This window comes from Phyllostomus discolor, chromosome X (genome assembly GCF_004126475.2).
Source record: "Phyllostomus discolor isolate MPI-MPIP mPhyDis1 chromosome X, mPhyDis1.pri.v3, whole genome shotgun sequence".
In the NCBI taxonomy this organism is placed as follows: domain Eukaryota; kingdom Metazoa; phylum Chordata; class Mammalia; order Chiroptera; family Phyllostomidae; genus Phyllostomus; species Phyllostomus discolor.
The window spans coordinates 14,351,226-14,374,857 of record NC_050198.1 but is presented as its reverse complement, the minus strand read 5'-3'; the positions used below and the strand labels follow the sequence as shown (position 1 = coordinate 14,374,857).

General features: G+C 38.5%; 1 protein-coding gene across 1 annotated transcript in view; it reads right to left on the bottom strand.

Annotated features, from left to right (window-relative positions):
• The window catches only part of IL1RAPL1 (interleukin 1 receptor accessory protein like 1), a 1,208,235-nt gene that overhangs the window by 1,032,278 nt on the left and 152,325 nt on the right, over positions 1 to 23,632 (bottom strand). The window contains exon 2 of the mRNA XM_028523164.2: positions 3,317 to 3,422. Within this exon, the coding sequence (XP_028378965.1) occupies positions 3,317 to 3,398 (82 nt within the window). The 5' untranslated portion in view covers positions 3,399 to 3,422. The remainder of the gene's footprint in view (positions 1 to 3,316; positions 3,423 to 23,632) is intronic.

Below are 23,632 nucleotides of genomic sequence, written 5' to 3'. Positions count from 1 at the left end.
TTTGCTTTAAATGTGTTTTTTTGTGTGTGCAGAATTCTACAAATGACAGGAACTTAAATGTTTACCCACTGAATTGCTACAATGCTTCACACACTTGAGAATAGGTAATATTGAGTCTGCCTTTTTCTTCAAGTGCTGCTTACAAAAACTAAGAAGGAGGTATAAAATTGTTTGAAACAGAAAGCCTATTTTGTAACAAAGACTTAATATCTGTTTCCATAAAGACCTTGATTCTAGATATACACAAAATTTTAGAACATTACCTGAGAGACAAGAGTCACAGATTCAGTCCTTAGCTGTTATAATCCTATACATACCTGAAGTCATCTTTAAAACAAAACGTTATAAAGTTTAATTTTTAACATTCCAATCAAGGATGTTATGATGATTTAACTGCCTTATTATATTTAATTTGTTTCTTAAATTAATAGCAATGGGGTTATAAATCACGGTGATAAAGATAATACATTTCCAGCTTGTATATGAAGAGCTCCTACTGCTTTCAAATTAGTTCTGTTAATGAAAAACAAATACCTACTTCTAAATTTTAAGGGACTGACCACATGTGTTTACCGGAAGTAAACATTATACACTATTAACATGCCATAAAAATTTACCACTGCTGTGTGCATTACAATCATATTTAATGTGTCCTTGGTTATTGAAATGTCTAGTTCTGGTTTTCTAGGGGTCACAGTGAATCAGAAATAATAATCTAGTAAAATACATATGAAAAGCACCAGGTTCTGATTCAGGTTTAGTGAAGTTCCCAAATGATTTATTAAAGTGAAAATAAAAAGAAAATTAAATGATAAGAATAACAAGGATAAGTAGCCCTCTTGATTAATATGTGAGATTGAACATCAAAAATTGATTTTTATTCCCCAGCCTTGTTGCCTCTGGTTTTATATGTTGGGCTGGGCATGAAGATTGAGCTATTAATCTCTTTAGGGGAAGATGCCAAATGTGCTCCTCTACTACTTGATCTATGGAGATCAGTAATGACGCTCTTCAGTAAGTTACCTGTCTGCTTCTCTAAACAGAGGTGCCATGGTAACAGCCACCAGTTAAGAAGAGTGCAAGCCAGGAAAGTATATAAGTAATAGCATTTATTCCCAAATTGCACACTTACCATTCAAAAATCAAACAAACAAATCTCCGCCCAGGTAGCCTTAACACAGATAGTGAGGGGAACTATCTTAATTCATACCATACAGAAAAGTAAACAAATCAAACATGTCGTTAAATACCACTACCCGCCTTGTCATTTTTACATTTTGATACAGAAAATGTATAAGGTTTGGGAGGTATCAGTTAACTATATGACAATCACGTTCGTAAACAGAAGAGAACCAGGTCTCAGAACTTCTGTCAAACTCAGGGCAGCATTTTATTATCACCCTCCTAAGATAATTATCTCACTAAAATAAAAAATTACATTTGAGACAGTCACTGAGTTTTTTCAGACCTTGGGAGCAAAAAGAGATTAGAATTTTTCAAGTGCCTCACATTTCTGCTTCTGCTCCCACGCTTCTCAAACATACAAAGTAAGTTCCAACTTCAAAGATTTTCCCCCAAATTTGAGTTGCTCTAGGATACATCTGTCACAACCACTATTTGATGATGGAAAAAGTCATATGTGCATTTTGATAAAAATATCATAGATCTGACATACCCAAAAAGAATGGAAAAAATGTTATGTAATCAAATATAATAACCAGAAATGTGGAAATTTTAATATGTAATCAGTACTTCTATTTTGGATGGTTTGTGTTACAATATTTATACAAATAAGTGTTTCTCTTCTGTGTTGCCAGTATCTCAAAAATCCATGTTAAGTACTTTTAATGTAAATTACTAGCCTAGAAAATATCACTGTTGTAGAAATTATCAGCTCTCATCATGATTCAACTTCCCTTACAAGTAGCAGACAACAAAATTAAGATATTTCCTATTTGCCAGTAATCCATTCATATTACAAAAAAAAATAAAAACACTGAATCATAATCCTGCCCTAAGGTTTCCTTTCATTCAAAAATATCCACCAGGAGGAACAGATAAAATAATGTGTAAACATCAAAACACTATGTTTTTCACATTGCTTACAATAATATCAGTGGCAGATACAAGAGCTATACAACAACCAGAAAGTTCTAGAGCCAAGAGTCTCAGTAAAATTCCCTTTGCTCTCAACCTTGCACCACCTCCTTGAACATGCACAAAGTACTGCTCAGCCCCTCCCCCAACTTACTCAGGAGAGCAGACTGGCTCTCTCCTTCCCTCGCTTGTGGCTTTTTTTATTATCTAATCAGTGTGAGTTCAAAGCCTCCTGACCTAAGGAACTGGGCACGGTTGCTGCAGCACCATCTCAGCCCTTTCATTCCCTCTGCTTTCTGAATTCCAAATACTTGTGTTTGTGTAATGCTTGATACCCCAACACTCCATAGTCCCTTTCTTGCATATTACCTCCTCTTTTTCCCATTAGGAACTTACAGATAATACATCCTGGGTCGGGCAACTAAACACATTTCATTTCTTCTTCCACTATCCAAAAGCTAAAGCTTCAAAAACTCTGTAATCCCACATAAAATGTGAGTATAGCAAGCCTTTCTATTATCAGTAACTTATTAGACACAATGCAACTTCACCTCGTTAACAGTATTTACTCAGTTGCCTTGTCTGTACATTTTGCTAACTGCAAATATCAAGTCATTGAAAACCCAACATATCTGATAACATGCAAAGTTTTCCATAAGTTTCAACATCATTCCACTTAGCAGCTCCTTTCATATTACCATTTTACTGTACCTCTATATTTCCTACTAACATATTAGGATGTTTCCCCATTACATTTTCTTTAATAACTCTAGTGCTCTCTTTCATTTCTTGTAAAATAATTCAACACAACTCAAGTACAACCCTAAGAAGAGTCTGATAAGCACAGATAACACGGAAACAGTAACAGTAAAAGTTAACGTGAAAAAAAATTGATGACATTACCATGCAAAAATTAGAATGGTCTTCTTTCTAAACAATGTTGAAAATCATATGATTAAATGAAATCAAACTGTAAGCTTTTGGTATTAAATCAATTCCAACTCACAGTAATTAATGAAATAAGCCACCTTTTTTACAACCTGTTTCCGCCTTTCTAATTCCTTAGGAGTATGCTCTACTCATTTAAAGAGATATCTACAATATTTCCACAATATGGGTTCCCGTTAACTCTCAATCCCTCCATAAATGGCACATGTGCAAATATCACACCATCACTTCAAGCCATAAGAATGAGAAAAAAGGAAAGAACACTGCTTACCAGAGCCTCTTTTGGTCACGACCTTCAAACTCTGAGTAAAAGTAGCATATAAGAGAATCAAGTGCGGAATCGGAGCTTTCATCTTTCAGTTCTTAAAGGCCGTTCCCTAAGGTAAAGATTAAAAAAAAGAAAAATATACATTTTTAAAATACATATCAATATTATAAGAATTTTTTCAGACTTCTGATTGTGCACAATTGGGGCAATGATTTCCACAAAAGGGAAGAATATGAACGGGGTCTCTGTGTTGTATTTTCCCATATGCTGTGGTCCCTAAGTTAAATGAAAACCAGTAATACCAAATTTATGTCTCTACAGACCCCCAAAATGTTTTTAAAATCTTATAGTCACCTAAGGTTTAAAATGTGTCTTTGTTTACAGGATCTAACTGTATCAATAAGTAGGACCGATCCCTGCAAAAATACTTCACTAACAATTTATTTTTAATACAAATTGCCAAACATTGACGTTTTAGTGTTCCATGTTGCAATAGAATACAGTTTTATTAAGTGTCACTCTTTCCAACTGAAAAGAAATGATAAATTCTCTGCCTCTAAAAGATTGAATTATCATTTTACAATTCCATTTCCCAAAAAACCTCTAAAAGATAATTCTAGAGAATCTAAGACCGGGGCTCTATTGAAAGAAAGTCCAGTGTCTATGAAAGCTACAGGAAGACGCATCCTTTCTTCCCATAACAAGGTTCTCTGAAAGATACTAGAAGGGACATTAGCCAAGTGTTTGGATTTCAAAAGGAGGAAACTTTCATTTGAAATTCACTGAAATGCGTATTGTCTCCCTCAGAAGATCATCCCTCTTTATTTGTTGGAAGATTGAGACAGCAGAGCCAAAAGACCGAATTTCAGAAAGTAGCAAGTCGGAACACAGTTCAGACATATTGTCAATCCGTGACAGTACAAGTTTCTTCACTAGACAGTTGAGGACTGATGATATTCAGCTTTCCATCACTACGGCTTTATTAAAGATGAGGAAGCTGAAACGATGATTTGAAAGTTACTGTTTTTTCCCCGCTCTCCTAGAGCCTCAGATACTTCCGAATATTTTTAAATACTTAATTCATTCACATTAATGAGTCTCTTGGAACACATTTTAATTCACAAAACAAAATCCATTCACTTGCAGTCGAGTGTTACCATCATCATTTTACTCATAAAGTTAGTGATTTTTTAAAATAAACATTGAGAACAAGCTATTTTAATTCCAGCCGCTATAAATGATACCGTTTCAGTTTTCTAACCAAAGACCTTGGGTTCACCTAAAGATATAAATGAAAACTAGACCGAACAGCCGACTCATCGGCGGCATCTGACAAACTGCCACAGTCAAGAGCAAGCCTGAGTCATACATTCCTAAAACCTGAATCCCATTTCCCAGCCACAGCACTAACTGGAGCTGCAGGAGATCTTTGCGTTGATGTGAATCTTCAGCCTTCCCGTTAGCAGTGAGAATGCATAATCAGTGCTGCCCAAGAAACTCCGGGATCCAACTAGCCACTGCAAGACCTTCCAGCATAGCTATGTTATTACTTCACTCTTGTTCAAAACACTATTTCTTTCCTCATTTCATTTCTGTAAGGCATACAAGCTAGTTTGTGATTCCATTTCTTAAAATAAAATTGCTTTGGAAAGCATCAATTTGGTAACATCAAGATACTTAATTGGATCTCGTGAAACTTTGTGTATCAGGGAAAAGAAAAAAGGATTACACAGCATTTCACAGATTTAATGCCTTGGCCAACCTACAATAGTCTTCACAAACCTCTTTGAGGTAATTTATTGTATTTTATATTGAAAGACAGATTAAGTGTGTTTACTCGTAGACATCCAAGCTTTGTTGTACTTGATGCATAATTAAAATTCTTTCCCAGAACACAATGAGAACTATATATAAACATTTACTGAGATTCCTATGCATTTTCTCATTGTACATAGAAGTTCATACTATCAATGACCTAATTTAAAAAAACCTATCAGTTCTGGGTGAATGAACCGAAAATGACTCACCTAGTTTGTCTTAAGAATACCATGTGGCTTCACATAAACCGCTACTACAATGTTATGCAAAATGAGCATATCACAGTGTTTACAAGCAATTAGTCTGTCTGGATTCTTAGCCCAGTTTTGTCACCCATGACCTGTGTGACTTTGGGCAAATAACTAGCTCCTTCATTTCCAAAATAGGTATGGCATAGTGCCTAGAAAAACACGGACACCTAGAGCAAACTAAATAAATGAAAGCTGTTGTTATTGATTTTATCACAGATGACTGTTATTGCCATTATCATTATTATTAGTTGCAGTATCATAGACTCAACTCAGATCCTCCCACCTATGAATCTGTTCATATACCAGCTTTCTTTACATCCTACCACACACTAGAATCTTACCTGTTTAATTATATACCTTTCTATTCTACGTGACTTAAATTCCCTCCAGGATAAATGTGTGTTTTATTCATCTTTTTATACCCAATGCTTCTTAAACGTTAGCTGAAAAAAAAGTGAATGAATTAAAGACTGACTGTGGCTGCTATTACGTGTAGTTCAATTTTGACATTCAAACTCACCATTTGATAAACACTTATTAAGCATATACTAGTTACAAGATGCTGTGCTATGGTGCGGTGGGAGCACAGAGACGATGTAATGCACTCTAATATAGAAGGCTCACGAACCAATAAAGGAGACAAATGCTTACCTACTTAATTAGACTGGCCCTATTGCCATATGGTGAGTGTAATGTGCTGTGGGAGTAGAGGGAGCTATCATTAATTCTGCTCCAGGTTGGGTCTGGTGAAGTCATAGGAAAAAGCCGTCAGAAGAAGAATTTCAGCCAGGTCATAAAGGAGAGGCTTTCTAACAGAAAAAAAAAAAAAAACAAAACCTGGGTCTAGGACAAAGGATGAGTAAAATTGTCAGTCTGGTGGGAGGAATAACGTCCACCACCAAACATACTCACGTCTGAATTTCTGGATCCCGTGAGTGTGTTCCTTTACATGGCAAAGGGACTTGGCAGATGCGGTTTGAGTTAAGAGTTTTGAGATGGGAGATGATGATTTGCATGAGTCCAACGTCATCACAAGCATCCTTTTAAAAGGGCAGTAACGGAGTCCGATTCAAAGAGAGGAATGTTAAGTATGAGAGCAAAGCTCAGCACCTGGAGCGATGCACATGGAATGTGGAGGAACGGGCCACGTGCCAAGGAATGTTTGTGGCCTCTGGAAGCTGGCAAGGTGAGGAAACAGTCTCTCCCCTAGATCCTCCAGAAGAAATGCAGGCATGCCAACACCTTGATTTTAGCTAAATGAATCCAATGCATTTGGGATCTCTGACCACCAGAACTTTAAAACCAAATTTTTGAGTTGTTTCAAGTCACTCCGTTTGTGGTAACTTGTTAGAGCAGCGACTGGAAACTATTACAGCAAAGAGGTGAAGGGGAGGAGGCGTATTTCAGAAATGGGGTGTGACTAGATCACAGGTTGGGGTCTGTAGGGACAGAAGTTGAACAAGTCAGCAAGATATGCTAGATAGAAAGTTCGGACTTTTCCCTATAATGTTTTTCACTCGTATGCTAACTTCACCGTCCAACAATATTTGATGCATTTTCCCTTTCTTTCCCTTTTCCTAATCACAAAAACAATATGTGCCTTCAATACATTTCTTCAGAATATGCATAACTCATCCGAGACTCTGATCCACTCCCTTTCACACACTCCTGAGATGCTCCGTAGTACCAATAACCGGTGGATGCTTATAGGTGACAAATATGAACTGTTTTAGTTTGAAGGTGGAAGAAACTAATTAGCAGACAGCGGTACAGGCAGATAAGGAAGTCTGTCTCAGTGCAGTAGTGGTGAATGCTGGGAGAACAGATCTGGGAATAAACAGAGCTAACGAATATTATTAAAAGGAAGCTTCAAAAGTTGATCTGAGGCATAGACTTTGAACAACTAGCTCTACTATGATGCTATTCACTAATATGTAGAAATAGAGAAGATGTTTTGGGCAACGAGAGTAGAAAAATGTACGAAATTATATTTGGGGCATGTAAATTTTAAATTACCTGTGGAATCTGTCAGAATTGTCTTGTAGCTAACTGACTGTAGTAGCCAGAGGCTCAGCACAGACATGGAAGGTAACAACGCTGTAATTGTAACTGAAATGAAAGACATAGATTAGGATAATAACAAGCAAGAGGTTGCAGAGAACAAAGAGAAGAAGGCTTTACACTTTCCAATCTGGAGCCTGCAAATATTTATGAGGCAGGCAAAGGGAATCAAAAGGGGAAAAAGTGAGAAAAGCAGGCATTAAAGGGAATGTGAATCAGGGAGCAGTTTGGTCAATGAAGGAAGCAAGGATTTTTAAGGACATGATCAATAGAGTTTATGTATTGTAAGGATTAAAAAGACAACTGCTTTAGAATTAAGATGCTGCTGGTGATATTGACCAGTCTTTTAATTAGACAAATAGGGGCATAATCAGAAAATTTAAAGAGGAAAATGATCTTCATTGGCTTGTTTCTGAATGGTAAGTACATTTGGAAGTGAAATGTAGGGAAACTGTTCATTTATTTTATTCCATTTACATCATAAAGCAGAGAATTGGTTTTAGAATGATAATAAACTGAATGAAGAGTCTTCCTCTATGTTATGTTAGGGAAGCTACTTCATCTCTGTAAGTCCCTGTTTTCTCATCCACATAGCGTTGGATGTCATATGTGCCGTGTTTATTTCCTTTTAGTTTGTTTCATTTCTGACCTATTTTGGTCCACACATTCTGATGTAGTAAATACCTACTTCAAGGTTTTCCAACCTTTAGATAAAATACTTATATTTGCGGTGTCTACCACAGTATCTGACAGCATTTAACTGTAGACATCTTTTTAGTACTAGGTCTTTTCCTGTGTCTCCTTTCTGTCCATTCCTGGCTGGTGTGTAATAATTGTTTAGGCTCAAAGATTAATCTATTATATTTTATCTAATCCTTGAAGTGTTTACATTAGTAAATTCAAGATTCTACCAATCATTTACTTCACTCTAATCAAAAAATATAATTAAAGTCGCCATTTGTGCATGATACAAAGTATTTTACTGAGTGCACAATTTGCATAAAGCAAAGCATGTTAAAGTTGTGAGATAGATTCACTACCTATGGAGAGGACAAACAAAGGCTCTTCCCGACTCTGCAACTAATAAAAGTTGCCCCCCAAAACACAATATTTGATATCAGTCCCAGGGAACCTTGTTTCTTACAAACACACCCATGTCTGCATTTCTGGACCCTGTGAGTATACTACCTTACATGGCAAAGGGACTTGGCAGATGTGGTATAAAGTAAGGATTTTGAGATGGGAGATGATGATTTGCATGAGTCCAATGTAATCACAAGCATCCTTTTATTTTTTTAACTTTATTTATTTATTTTAAGGGAGGAAGAAAAAGAGGGAGAGAAACATCAATGTGTAGAGCAACATCAGTTGCCTCTGGCACACCCCTTACTGGGAACCTGGCCCACAACCCAGGCATGGGCACTGACTGGGAATCGAACCAGCAACCTTTCATTTTGCAGGCCAGCACTCAATGCACTGAGCCACACCAGCCAGGGGCAACAAGCACCGTTTTTAAAGGACAGTAGCAGAGTCAGAGTCAGAGAGACAAATGTAAGTAGGAAAGCAAAGGTCAGAGACTTTATGAACTGACAATTACCTTGAGGAAAATCAACCACTCATAAATGATGAAGATATATACACATTTATTTTAAAATATTTCCCAGTACCTACCATGTTTGAAATACTGTGCTAAGTAACGGGGATACAAAAATCATTACGAAATAGTCGCTTTGGCCAAGGATCACATGGAAAAAAGACGTGAAAATCAATCATGACAGCAATGGGAAAGGCGGTGTTAAGAGAAGAATTCGCCGGGTCCATGGTAAGTGCTCAGCGTTGCCTAGAGAAGTCATGAAAACCTTTTCAGAGGGTAACGTTGGGCTGACTTTGTTGAAAAGTGATGGGCAGCAGACTACAGGTAGAGAAGCACAAAAGGAGTGCATGATGCATTTGAAAAACCACTAGTGAAAACAAATCTATATGCTGGACAATCCATTCAGTAGGGAGGGGTGGATGTTTACATCATCAGAAATAAGTTTTAAGTCACTAGAGTAATGTAGCACCACATTTTCCAGACACAGTTATAGTTTTCTCATTGTTTGTTTAACACAATGCTCACCAGAAAATCGTTCATTCCTACAGAGCCTGACTGGCGAGGGAACATTAAGTTTCCAGATTGTTATGACTGCATTCATTGATTATAATAAAGTTAAACAATGAATGTTCTGAGATTTAAAAAGTATTTCTTAAAGCTTTAAGAAGAAATGACGATAAGCCTACCTTTGGTTAGATTTTGTATTCTTTCCATCAGAAAGCGAGTGAACAAAAACATGAAGACACCCTTTCGAGGCAGTTAAACAAGAGATCAGTGGAACTGCAAGAATGCAGACAAAAAGTCTACTTCTGTAACATCATCAGCAATAAGAACTAAATGTGTTTGGAGTCACTAGGCTTCTCTCTCAGCTTTGGAACTTCCTCCCCACCTGAGGGAAAGAGTAGCCGGGGCACAGCTTCCGAGAGAAAGCCTCCAATATCCACGTCATTTGAAATCTATGCAGTCATCCCTTTCTAAGTCTAGAGTGGCTTTGTGTCACCAGCTACAGCTTAGAAAATCCCCGGCACTAGGTGATGCTTGTCTGCAAAGACAGACCTTGAGATGTGGACAATAAAGGTGGTCAAGTGCATACAGTCAGGACTAATGCCAGCCATGTTTAAAGCCTGGCTCAACTTCTCACCAGCTGAGCAAACTTGGAAAAAGTAATAATATTTACCATCTCTATACCTCTACCCTCTCATCTGCAAACTGGGCAGGAAAACAGTCTTCCTCTCAGAGGATTACTGCAAAATCCAAATCCAATAGCGTAAGATTAGAAGCAAGCGCTGGTGCTTAGTTGGGTGCTTATTACCCTTTACCGTTATAAGCCAGTGAATATTTCCAGGCCTGTGTTGGTAACTACAGCCTTAACTGAATTAGCTACATGGAATAATTCCACACTTAAGATCTGGGAAGAATTGGGGAAATGGAAATATGCCATAGGCTGCCAGAAAATGCTATACAACTCAACATAACTCATACTTATGTGGTGACAGGAGAAAACCCAGTAAATGGATAAACCTGAGTAGCTAAAATGGAAAGTGCACCGCGCACCAGAATAGAGAGCATAAATAAAAACACTACACGGTTTCCATCTGCCACTTTTCTTATTCACCTTTCTTACACTTTTCGTATTCATCATGCTTTCCACTGCAATTCAGCTACAAAAGCTCATACCAAAGATATTTTGGGGGTTCCGAAGTCAGCAGATTGGATGAGGCAAGTGACAAAGCCAGGGAGGAAAAGCAAATATATTCCCATCATTGCTCCTGTGGGCTGCGAACACGATCCTAGCTGAGTGGATTTGCCCTCCTCTGTGAGTTCGTCCTGCCAGTATATTTAATGGGGAGTCGCACAAACCTGCCCCTTATCACATTTCCGTATGTTTAAAATTCAACCTGTCGAAGGAACTTACTGGGACTCTCAAGAAAAAAGTGGCTTTGTGTTCATTAGAGTTCCAATATTCCATGTGTGTTACACGTGGCAAAAAGTCTTTAAAAGTTTTCTTTCCCCAGTTAAACTCAGTACACCCACAGCCATCGCAACTTCTGAGGAGAGTAGGAGAGGGAGAGAAAAGCTGAGGCAGGCAGCGGTCCTCCACCTCGGCCATGTCTGGGGATCACCTGGGGGGCTTTGAAAGAGACTGATGGCCCAGGTGATGCCGAAGCCGCTGATCCATGGAGCACACTCCGAAAACCAAAGGTCTAAACAATAGTAGTTTTTCAAGTTCCCCATGACAGCATTTCTTAAACCCAGTGCTATTACTGTTTTGGGCCAGATCATTTTTCATTGTGGGGAGTTGTCCTGTACAATGGTTAGCGGTACCCATGGCACCTATGCTCAACTAGATGCCAGTAGAACCTTCCCCATGACATTGCCAAGTGACCTGTGGCATGAACGGAACCTCCATATCACAGGTTTCATCACTAGTTAGAATACTTAGGTCTATCACACACACACACAAAAAAATCAGTTCTGAGGCCATGAAACACAGCCAAACTGGTCATCTTTTATAAAGGCGCTGAGCGCTCACCCCTGGGTACTCAGTGAGAACATGATGACCGAAGCTTCCAGAAAAAGAAATATAATCATTTGTCTGTCCTATGTGTCAATAGCTTAATACAATTCTCTTAGAAAGAAAACAAAAAGCAATATAAAGCTTTGTACTTGCTACTCAATAACTGTTCAAACTAAAAGACAGTGAATGCATTTGTGTGAGACAGAATAACAGACCCCAAAGATATCCATATCCTAATCCCCAAGATCACTGAGTACGTTACCTTGCAGGGGAAAAGAGACTTTGTGGATGTGATTCATTTAATGATCTTGGATATGGGAGGTTATCCTGGCTTCCAAGGTGGGTCCAATCTAATCACAAGAGTCTTACAATAGGGTGACAAAAGTATTAAAGTCAGGGAGAAGCCCATGTGATAAGGGAAGCAGAGATTTGAGTGTTGAAGCCATGAGCCAAGAAATGACAGCAACCACTAGCAATTGAAAGAGGAGAGGAATGTACTGTATTTTTCAGACTTTAGAACACACTTTTTTACCACATTTTTTGCTTCAAAAATTTTTGCCTATTTTCCTCCTCTAAAACCTTGGTGCATCTTATGGTGCAGACCCCAGATGCACCTAGGTTTTAGAGGAGGAAAACAGGGGGAAAGAATTTGAAGCAAAAAATGTGGTTAAAAAAAAAAAAAAAAGTGCGTCTTATAGTCTGAAAAATACAGTATGTCCCCCTGGCACCCCTAGAAACAGCAGCCCTGCAGGTACCTTGAATATAGCCCTGTAAAACTCATTTCATACTTCTCAGCTTCACAACTGAAAGAGAATAACTTTGCATTGTTTTGAACAACAGAATTCGTGATAAGTTGTTACAGCAGTACTAAGAAGCTATGACAATACTGCAAAAGCCAGAACTTTCAAAGGAATGGTCCAGTTTATTACTGATATTTGTACGTAATTTGGTATTTATACATTCACATTTGGTTTAGTATATTCTGTTCTCAGTGTTTATAACAACTAGTAACCTTTGTTGAGCACATGTATCTAAGTACTTTACATAAAATATTTTGTCAATCTTTGCAAATCTTCAATCAGGTCGATGCTACAGTTTTCCATATAGATTATCTGTCCCAAGGTCACATAGCTAGAAAATTAGTTACCATACCTTGTACCGGCAATATCTGAAATAGTAAATAGGAGGTAAAACAGAGTTAGCTCTGAGAACTCTGATGCAAATATAGCCACAGACAAAAACATATACCACCCATATTCAACGATGCACCTCAGATAGTACTGTTATTTCTTTGGACGGTGTGTGCTTACAGAGTCTGTGCATGAACTGAAATTCTCTCCATGTGACATTCCTGTAGTTTAGAACTAGGTATACCCTACAATGTATATCCTAGGTATATCCTACTAGGTATATCCTAGGTATATCAACTTAAAGGCTTTCACTACCTGAGGCCCCTGCTTCCTTATTGTAGGTGTTGCACTATCACCTCAAAGAGAACATAAATTGCTTTATGCTTGTCTGATGTGGTTGCTTCTTACCTTCCCAGCACTTAGCATCTAGCTTTCCTTGCTTGGGGTTCCTCTAAGAATTGGATTCTCAGCCTGAGTGTTTTTCCTCCTACCCCATGTGGAAACACCACACATCAATTCTTGCCACCTCCACAGGCTCAGAAGATCAAAGATAAATCAGCATGTCATATCAACCACTTTCCAGAATCTGTTTAGCAGTTGTGTAGATCATCTTTGTCTCTGAGGCTTCACTGGGTATATAAACTCTTTTCCCAACACATGTCACACACAATCCTAGATACCGGGGACATAAACACAAACGAGAGAGTTCAAGACCCTTCCTTCATCAGGCTTACATTCTCTCCAGACAAAACACAAGCAGACACAAGTAAGAAATACATTTCATTCAGTGATACATTTTGTGAAGAAAATGAAAAAGTACTATAGGATAGACAGTTACGTGGTAAAGAAGTTGCTGTTTTAATGTCTCCAAGATCTTGCCTATTTTAACTTGGAGCTTAAATCAGGAGACAGGGGCAGGGACATGTAGATGTGGGTGGGGAGAGGGGACCGTCCCAGGAAAAGGAAGAGCACAGAAAGCCGTGAGACCAGAAGGAACTCAGCACAGTTGTAGGACGGGAAGGTCAGAAAGGTTGAAGCAGATTGGACGTTAGGGAGAGTGGAACTAAGGAAGGCCTCAAGAACAGGCTGGGGACAATTCGAGCGGGGACTTGTACTTTATTCGTAATGAAACTCATTCAAAGTTTAAAGAAAGGGACTGTTGTGGATTGAACTGTATTCCCCCAAAAGATATGTTGACCTTCTGACCCTAAGTATCTATATATATATGTGGTCTTATTGAGGAACAGGGTGTTTGCAGATGTTACCAACTTGAGATGAGGTCATACTAAATTAGAACAGACCCTAAATCAGATCACTGGTGTCCTTACAAGAAGGGACACACTGACAGGGAGGAAGGTCATGTAATGGCAGAGGCAGGGATTGGAGTGATGTGTCTATAAGCCAAGAAAAGCCAAAAAGTGCCAAGAACCACAGGAAGCTAGAAAGAAGCAAGAAAGGATCATCCCCTAGAGACTTCAGAGACAGTGCGGTCCTGCCAATACCTTGATTTTGAACTTTGTTCTCCAGAACAGTGAGAGAATAAATTTGTGTTGCTTTAAACCACACAGCTTGGGGTACTGTGTTGCTGCAGCCCTAGGAAATGAATACAGGTACCAATAAGATCATATACATTATTTAAAAGCTCACCTTGACTACTATGTTGAGACTGGACTGTAATGGAACTAAAAATAGAAAAAAAAGACACTAATTAGGTTAGTGGCTAATGTAGTACTTCAGACCAGATTTGATACTGGCATAGACTACAGCTTTAACAGAAGTAATGATGGAAGATCATCAGATTGGTACTACAATTTTGAGATAAGTACAACAGGAGTGTGGGATATACTGGGTGTAGTCATCGGGTATTTATGAAACCCAAGGTCACTCCCGGGTTTGCCCAGAGAATAGACATGCATTGTGCTACTATTATCTAAGACAGCAAAGGCTGGGAGAATAGCAAGTTTGAGCAGCTGCTAGGAGAAGGTTATCTTTTTGGGGTCCTTTAAGTTTGAGATGCCTGTAAAATGTGGAAGTTTCTTTGTTTTGTTAGTGTGGTAGCCTCTACCCCTTAGTATTCACGACCATACGTAACCTCCTTTTGAGTGTGCAATGGACCTAGTGGCTTGCTAATAAAACTAAAGGGATGGAATGTCACTTCTGAGATTAAGTTACAAAAATCTGATTTTGGATTTGCTGGCATTCTCTTACTACTTACTCTGAAAAAGCCAACTGCCATACTGTGAGCGGCCCTCTGCAGCCCACGTGGCCAAAAAAATGGAGGGTGGCTTCTGGCCAACAGTCACAGAAAAACTTGGTCCAACAACTTTTAAGAAATTGAATCCTGCCAACAACCATCGAGTGAGCTTGGAAGCAGAGGCTGCCCCAATCACACTGTGAGGTGACTGCTGCCACAGGGGGCACCTTGATGGCAGCCTTGTGACAGGCGCTGACCGGAAACAGCCAGCTAAGCCAGGCCGAGATTCCCAACCCACAGAAACCATGAGGTAATGTTTCATTTTAAGACACTAGGTTTTGAGTAGTTTTTTTTACATACAAATATATAACTAATATAGATGGGAAGAATGCGGGAGAAATTTGAGCTTCTGACATATTTAAAAGAGTCCTCAACATACAGATGTTATAACTAGGCGTGGTGGTTGCCTGCGGAAAGCAGATAGAGAAGAGAGGTTGTGATTGGGGCCTTGGACTGCAGCTGAATGAGATCAAACAGAAAAATACAAATCAGTAGAGTTAACTAGGAATTCAAGAGATAAGAAGAAAACCAAAAGAAACTACTTTGAGATAAAAGTTATGGCCAACTGGGTCCCAGTATGCAAAGGGGTCAGGTAAAATGAGAACTGAAAATTGACCACTGAATGCGGTAACAGAACTTTCCTTTATAACCTTAACATAGCCATTCTGTGAGAAATGAAAACGTCATTGAAGTTTGGCTAAGGAGAGAATGGGAGGTCAGAGAGCAAAGATGCTGAATACTGAAAATTCTTCCAGGAGTCTTTCTGTGAAACCAATAGAACCCTTATAGCTCAGGGGAATGTTTGCCTTAAGATGTGTGAATAGGAGCTGCATTTGTAGGCTCCTGGGAATGTTCCTATATCGAGAGATAAATTGGTGATGCAGGAGAGCTGACAACTGAAGGAGCAGTCTTTGGGAGACTATTTGAAAGCATAAATGTTGGGGTTGGCTTTAGATAGTACCTGACAGATTTCATCTACTGTAAGTACAGGGAGGAGTAGGCTGGTGAGGGAAATGCGAACTTGTTCTTCCCCATTGCACCACTTAAAAAAAAAGAAATTAAGTAGGAGGAAAGGTAAGCTGAGTGTTTCACAGCTGAGTGTGAAAGGTGTGAAAAGAGACTAGGAAGGTTAAAGACAGGAGAGAATGGACAGAATGGTATCTCATAGTGTGGTCTAGCCATGTTCTAGAGAAGGATAAGGATTGAATACCACCAGTACATGTCCAAAGGGGCTGCATGATCCTAAAGATGAAGTCAGAAAGGTGATGTAATTGATATACTTCACCAATGCTCAACAATTTGGGTGAAGGCAGGAAGTAGGTGGATAGTTGGATTTAACTCAGTTTAGAAGTGAATATAATAGAAAAAAATAGAGACACAAGGTTTGAAGATCTTAGCAGGTTATAATAGTGTTGGACCATGAAACTGCACCAATAAATTGTTGACGTATATGATGTCCATGCCAGAACCATATTTTTTCTAATAGTTTAGACCTGCCAATATAATGCCATGCTAATTGAAAGCTAACTTGTTCAAGTAGTCCCATAGAGCAGTTTCATGATAATGATTAAGAAGCAGACACACATAATTTGACAGATTGAAAAGATCCAGTTCCCTTTAGCTGCCTGTGTTTTAACTCCCTCGATAATATATCCAATGCTTGCACTTAAGAAAAAAAAACACTCTTTCAGGCATGATGGGGTCTAAATACTCTCATACTGCCTGCCTGGAAGCTAGTCTACTATTCTACATATGTTAACTCCAATGCCAGCTATGGGCTTCACACTGCAATTTGACAGGATTTACAACTTGTTCTCGGAAAAATAGGCACAGATTTAAACTCCAGTAGATATCATTGCAATCATGCCAGCAGAAAACCTAATTTTGAGAAACCTATGGGCTTCAAGGAAAATAGATCAAAAAGTAGTTTCTCATCACCATCATGCAGAGAACCATGTCACCAACTGTTTACTGGACAAAATATGTACCTGAAATGTGGTCTCGGGTGACATGATGACAAATCACACTGATATTATCATCCCAAACAGCAGGATCTTGCCTTCCCTGTTGAGAACATTTCTCAATAGCCTCCACCACCCTTCTGTTTTCCATCTACCAATAACGGAATGCTTCGAGCCAAAAGGGTCAAAAGCTCTCTTAATCCACAGTTGTCAGGGCCATTAAAACCACTGCTGCCTTGGCTTGTGTGGTTTAGTGGATTGAGTGCCGGCCTGAGAACCAAAGGGTCGCTGGTTCGATTCCCAGTCAGGGCACATGCCTGGGTTGCAGGCCAGTTCCCCAATAAGGAGCACATGAGAGGCAACCACACGTTGATGTTTTTCTTCCTCTCTTTCTCCCTCCCTTCCCTTCTCTAAAATAAATAAATAAAATCTTTTTAAAAACATTGCTTTTTCACCTAGTATTTAACTTGTATATTCTGCAACAAGAATTTAGAAATTCATTCTAAAAATAGACTGTTTCCGAAGCAATATTCAACCTTTTAAAATGCTCAGTGGTATAATCCATTGACCTACATTAATTTGATTATTTGAAAATGGCATACACATCACTATTGCTTTTGGAAATTTCATTTATCTAATAGAAAAACCTTTCACAACATCAAGTCTGAACACGGATGTTACAAGGTGCTGTAGGAAGGCTTTTCCCAAGATTATTCTATCAATGCAGGCCCCGCCCTTGCTCCTGAAAGCTCCTTCATTAAAAAAGGACAAGTTTGGGAGAATTCCAAATCTTTTCTGTACTCTGATATATGAGCTGCGTTCCACCCCATTCTTGCTTTTCAGGCCACTTCACTTAAAACTGTAATTCACGGTGACTGACACTCCCACTGGAATTTGTCTGCAACTAATATATTCTAGCAGCTACGACCATGCATTCCTTCTCTTCTGTTTCCTCACTTGGACGTTCCCCCCTAAAGACATGGCTTGTTAGAAATATGCTGGCTTGACTATTTTCCTGCCAAAAGCTGCAGATTCTAATTAAATAACTCACAGAAAAGCAGTCATAACAACAACAACAAAAAAACCTAAATTACAAAGCTTTGGGAATGCAATTTTTTTCCCAAGTGGGAAAGACGGTGTGGCTGGTATAAACTTCCACTGGCCTTTCAGAAGGGACAGGGCAGCATAATGAGGAGCCAGCTGCCCTTTGTGTCCTAATCCTGGGCTTGACTCTCAGCTCTGTTACTTCAGGGAGAGTAAGTTCATAGCCTGCTATTGATTTTCTTTACAAGAGTAGGCGACGTAATAACAAACTTGCCCATCTCTAAACCCTCTGTAATGTAAAATATTATGCTTATTACCTCTGTGCCTATCATGCATTCCGTATTCACACTGGGAACTGACTGAAAAAATGCTGTTCTTTGTGTGCTTTGTTTTTTCGAAACTTCCATTGATCCCAATCACACCAACCCACTGTTTAACGGACATGAGATAGCACCCTCGTTTATCATCATACTGCAAATGACAGAACCGAGGTCAAATCATTTATAATTACATGACTTCCAAAAATAAGCAGAGGCACGGGATTACTTTAACATCAATTTAATGCATCATTCACAGGTCTTTGGCCTGCATAGATAAATACCTCTGCTATCTACCTAAATACCGTATTTGTAGTTGGAAGCTGTTAATTTTAAAATTTTTAAAGTTATTTATTTATTTATTTTGAGAGAGAGAGGAATGGAGGGAGAAAGAGGGGGCAAAAAACTGCACGTGTGAGAGAAATATCAGTTGGTTGTATCTCAAGCATGCCCCAACCCAGACGGAACCCACAACTCAGGCAGGTGCCCTGACCAGAAATCGAACCAAAGACCGTTGGCTCTGCATGATGATGCTCAAGCAACTGAGCCACACCAATCAGAGCATGTAATTGGAGGTTTTTAAAAAGTACAGCCACGTTGTCTACATCACCATACAAGGTAGCATCATATTTCTTTGAGCTACAAAGCATTACCTGAATTGTCTTGCATATATTCATACATACAAGCAAGGGTGCATTTAATATCCATTGTAAATGTTGAAATGGTATCACTTTAAGTCCAGAAAAAAGATCATCCTTCAGTTGCACTCACTAATAATTTTGTCTGGAATGACAACATGTTTTTCCAAAAGTCCGATCACAGCTCTATTATTTCAATTAAACTAATTGATTCACCACTAGAGGCTGATGAGGCATAAGCCTGAGGACACTTAAATTACAAAGGCCTCTTTTAAAAGCCTTATCCAGTAAGTCCTCACTTAGCGTCATTGATAGGTTCTTGGAACTGCAGTGAGACCACATATAACAAAACCAATTTAACCATAGGGTAATTGATAAAAACAAGAATTATGTCCCTATGGCATTTCATCAATGTTACAGTAACACAATGTTGAAAGAAACAACGTTACTTGAGGACCTACTGTACTTAATTTTGAAAGTATAGTTTTGCATCTTTTTTTTAAATAGGGTGAGGCCATAATTGTATTTAGAAGCTCCATGACCCATCAACATTACGTTCTCCCCAGCTTACCAGATGTTATGTACAATTACTATCGTATGCCTGTCAGGCTGACTTACATTTGCACTTTCCTAGAGACCCCAAAATCATTGAAAATATAATAAAATAAGCTCTGATTCCCCATTTGGTGAGGACAGTCCTACTACGTGGATTACCGGACAATAATTTACACCATAGACAAGGACAACAGTGTGGTGACTGCTGGGGGGCAGAGGGTGGAGCACAGAACTACATGGTAATGCAAACAATACAATAAAGATTAAATTTAAAAAAGCATTTGGAAAGAAGTGTGAAGAATTTGGAACACAGCATCATTGTATGGAATGATAGGAAGAGCAATAATTCTGCCCTTAATAGACCTAGATTCAAGTCCAGGCTGTGCTACAGCAGCCACCAACATTAAGACCCTTGCAAAGGTCTTAAAGGTCTTAAGCCATTTAACTCCTGTAAGCTTTAGTATCCTCATCTTTGTGATGAAAGAATTGAACAAAGTCATCAGTACAACCTATGGAACATTTACAGTTATATAACCTAGTAATATTCTTCGAAGTCATATTATTTTGGACTCAGTCTCACGTTGTAACAAGTAGACGTCATGCCCATAGGGAATTCTCTCTTACAAAATGCCTGCCTGTGATGTGAAATGTCCCCCCAGAAAAACTTTGGTCTGTCTGCTTCATCTACTTGAAACCCAAGAAGACACACTCACTGTGTCACATTAAGCTTCATCAAATGGTCAAATATTGTCTCTATGCATTACTTTAATTTGGGGGATAAGAGAACAAAATTTCACATATAAATCTTTTCAGCATTTCCTCACTCATTCTCATGACATTCTTCCACTGAGAGCTGGGGGTCTATTCTTCCACTCCTCTAATCTGGGCTGCCCTTCTGGCTCGTTTGATCCATAAAATGCAACAAAAGTGATATTTGATGCCCCATATTTTGCAGCAATAGATAACTTGAACATTTCTTATGTTAAGCCAAGACCGTTTTCTTCCTTTTTTCTAAATCTATCCATAAAATATAAATACAGGTTGTAGTTCAACTCAGACCCTATACTGTCATTATTTTTTACATCAGGTGTAAATGAATGGGTCTCTACAGTATTTCATCTCACACTCAGTGAACTCATTTAAACATTGTAGCTTTTTTCTTTTACCAGTTATAACACTTTTGATATTCTCTCTCTCTCTCCTCTCTCTCTTTTCGATTGTTAATATTTCTTAGGGTTAACCTTTCAGCCTTAAGTATAAAACCAACAAACAGATATACAATCTTTACACCAAAAAAAAATCCATTCTAAACCACCATATATAAGACAGCCAGTTGAATAGGTTACGAACACTTTATCTTAAAACCAATGTTACATTAATGAGGAATTCCAAAGAAGTCATTATTTGACATACAGGCTGCAGTCTTGTAATTCCTAATTATGGTATAAAATTGATACTGACACGCTGAAATTGAAGATAATACACAAACAAAACAAAGACCACTTGTTTTTCAAGCAATTTCTCACAAACATAATTTTACTCCATACGCTAACGTTCAATGAGAACAAAGGGAGCATCCTTCCCATAGCTCTTGGAATTTCTCATAAGGTTTATGACTGGGAAGTGCCCAACAGGAGCACACAGTACCAATTCTGTGTCACAACTGTGCTTGGAAAGAGAGCCAATTCTGAAATAACTACTATCCAAGCAGCAGATGTGTTTGTAGATCAACATATTGACTTTTGTATAACACAAAATAAAGATCAAAGTGCACAAAATCAATGAAGTCAAGATGATAGAAATCAGAATTTTGTAAACCTAGACCTGTAGTTGGAACTCCAACTAAATAGATTATGTTTTCATGAACATGAAGTCAGTTATGATAAAGAAAAATCTATATCACATATTTATTATTCATGGACTCCTTAGGACACTCAAGAAACTAAACCTATGTCTTTTAAAATATAGAAAATACTGCACTGAAGGATTTATTCAGCAACATTATGATCTTTCATGTAACAGGTACAGTCTAGGTATGCACATTTGCATGATACACAGAGCAATACCCCTTAGTTAATTGAAGGTTTTATGGAATATAGATCCTCAGACTTCCAAAAGAGCAACAATTGATGTATGATCAATGATCATTTTTTTTAATTTTATTTTAATCATTGTTCAAATACGGTTTTCTCCCTTTTACTCCCAATCCACCCATTTCTTTACATTTTTACATTGCATTTTGGAGAACTCCAGAGTTGTAAGGAGTTTTATAGGTCATTGCATGAAATCTGGGTTTAGTTCTTGAATATATGTACACATATGCATGTGCATACGCATGCAAACATGCCCCACATACTTGGGCACTATCCAGATTATACTTACATATACATATATACACATACATACACATGCATATACATGCATATACATACATATACTTATATATACAAGTTCTGTCCAGAAGGGATCCAGCCATGTCATACGTAAAAATAGAGACATTTCTTGAAGATACAAGAAACATTGTACCTAGTACAATGACACCTCAGTCCCCTTCAAAGTAGGCGCCTTGGGACCTGTTCTCCCAATCTCCATCAGAGGTCCTGTTGTATTTTCCTGAATCTCATTGATGGTCTGAATTCTTTTCCCTTTCGAAGGTGATTTTATTTTGAGGGAAAGCCAGAAGTCACAGAGCACCAAATCTGGACTGTAGGGAGGCTGAGTCACCTAAGTGATTTGATATTTCAATGAAAACCTCTGCATGAGACGTGATGTATGAGCAGGTACATAGTCATGATGAAGCTGCCAATCACCAGTTGTTCATAGCTGTCGCCTTCTGAATCATCCAAACTGTTTCCATGGAGGAATGTTCAAGCTTCATGCAAAATATGATGCAGAGTCACTCCTCTACTCATTCAGTCATTTTGAATGTGACAGCCACACAGTACACGTGCTCATTCAATGGCATCTACCGGCCCCACTGACTGGTACAGTGAAGTTATCACAGTTCACACATGCGCATTCCAGTCCACTCTCCTGGGCTCCGAGGTTACATAGATATCACAAAAACCATTCTTTTTATATTAACAATGGATGGACTTTCTCTAGACAGACCATATATGTCAGCCCTGAGTTCCTTCCACTGTGCCCTCCTCTGAAGGTAATTCAGCTGAAAAGGTGCCCACAAGTTCATAAAATTATTCAATTATTTATGAATTTTCCATATCACCCATCTCAGGTGCCACTTTAAAAACTGTCAAATTGGACCACTGGTAGCAGTAAATTTTTATGATCGAGAAAAGGTCATATCACTTACTACACAGCCAATGTCACTGATGTGGTTACACTTAAGTTGAGAATAGGCCATTTAAACCAACTTAATGTAAGACAAACTGATTGTAAAGGAAGACTTCTTAGTGATTTTAGGACCAACTTCTTTTCTTCGTTGTTGTTTCTGAAAGGTTTTTTTCCCATTACCATTTAGTTCTCTTATAACTGCTCCCTACCACAGTCACCCCACCCTTTTCCATGTCCATCAGTTTTTTTTCCTTTTTGCACAATCCCTCTAGCCCCTAACTTTCCCCCGCCCTAGCGGTCATTTGTTCTTTGTCTTTGAGTCCCCTCTATTTTGTTTGTTAGTGCAGTTTGTTCATTAGATTCTACATATGAGTGAAATCATATGGGATTTCTCTTTCTCTGGCCAGCTTACTTCACTTAGGATAACAGTCTCCAGGTCCACCCACAGTGTCACAAAAGGGTAAAAGGTTTTTTTTCTTTTTCACAGCCAAGTAGTATTCCATCGTGTAAATGCCCCATAGTTGTTTTATCCACTCATCTACTGATGGACACTTGGGCTGCTTCCATATCCTGGTGATTGTAAGTAATTGATTTGATTTCTGGCTTTCTACAAATTACTTATATTTAGGTCACATAGTCATCTAGGTCTAGATTCCTGGACTCAGTCTCTTTCCAAACACTTTTTCTTTCTAAGACCCTGTTGAGAGGATTGAATCTCTCTAGAAACCATCACAGGCACAATGTGGGAAAAAATCACCAAAGGTCAAATATCATTAAAAATTTTCATTATGAAGATGAATCTCCAGGCATGTATTTTTCTATTGGGTACAAACATGGTACATTATGGTGCTGGGATCTTCCCATCCAAAGAACTATGCAAAAAC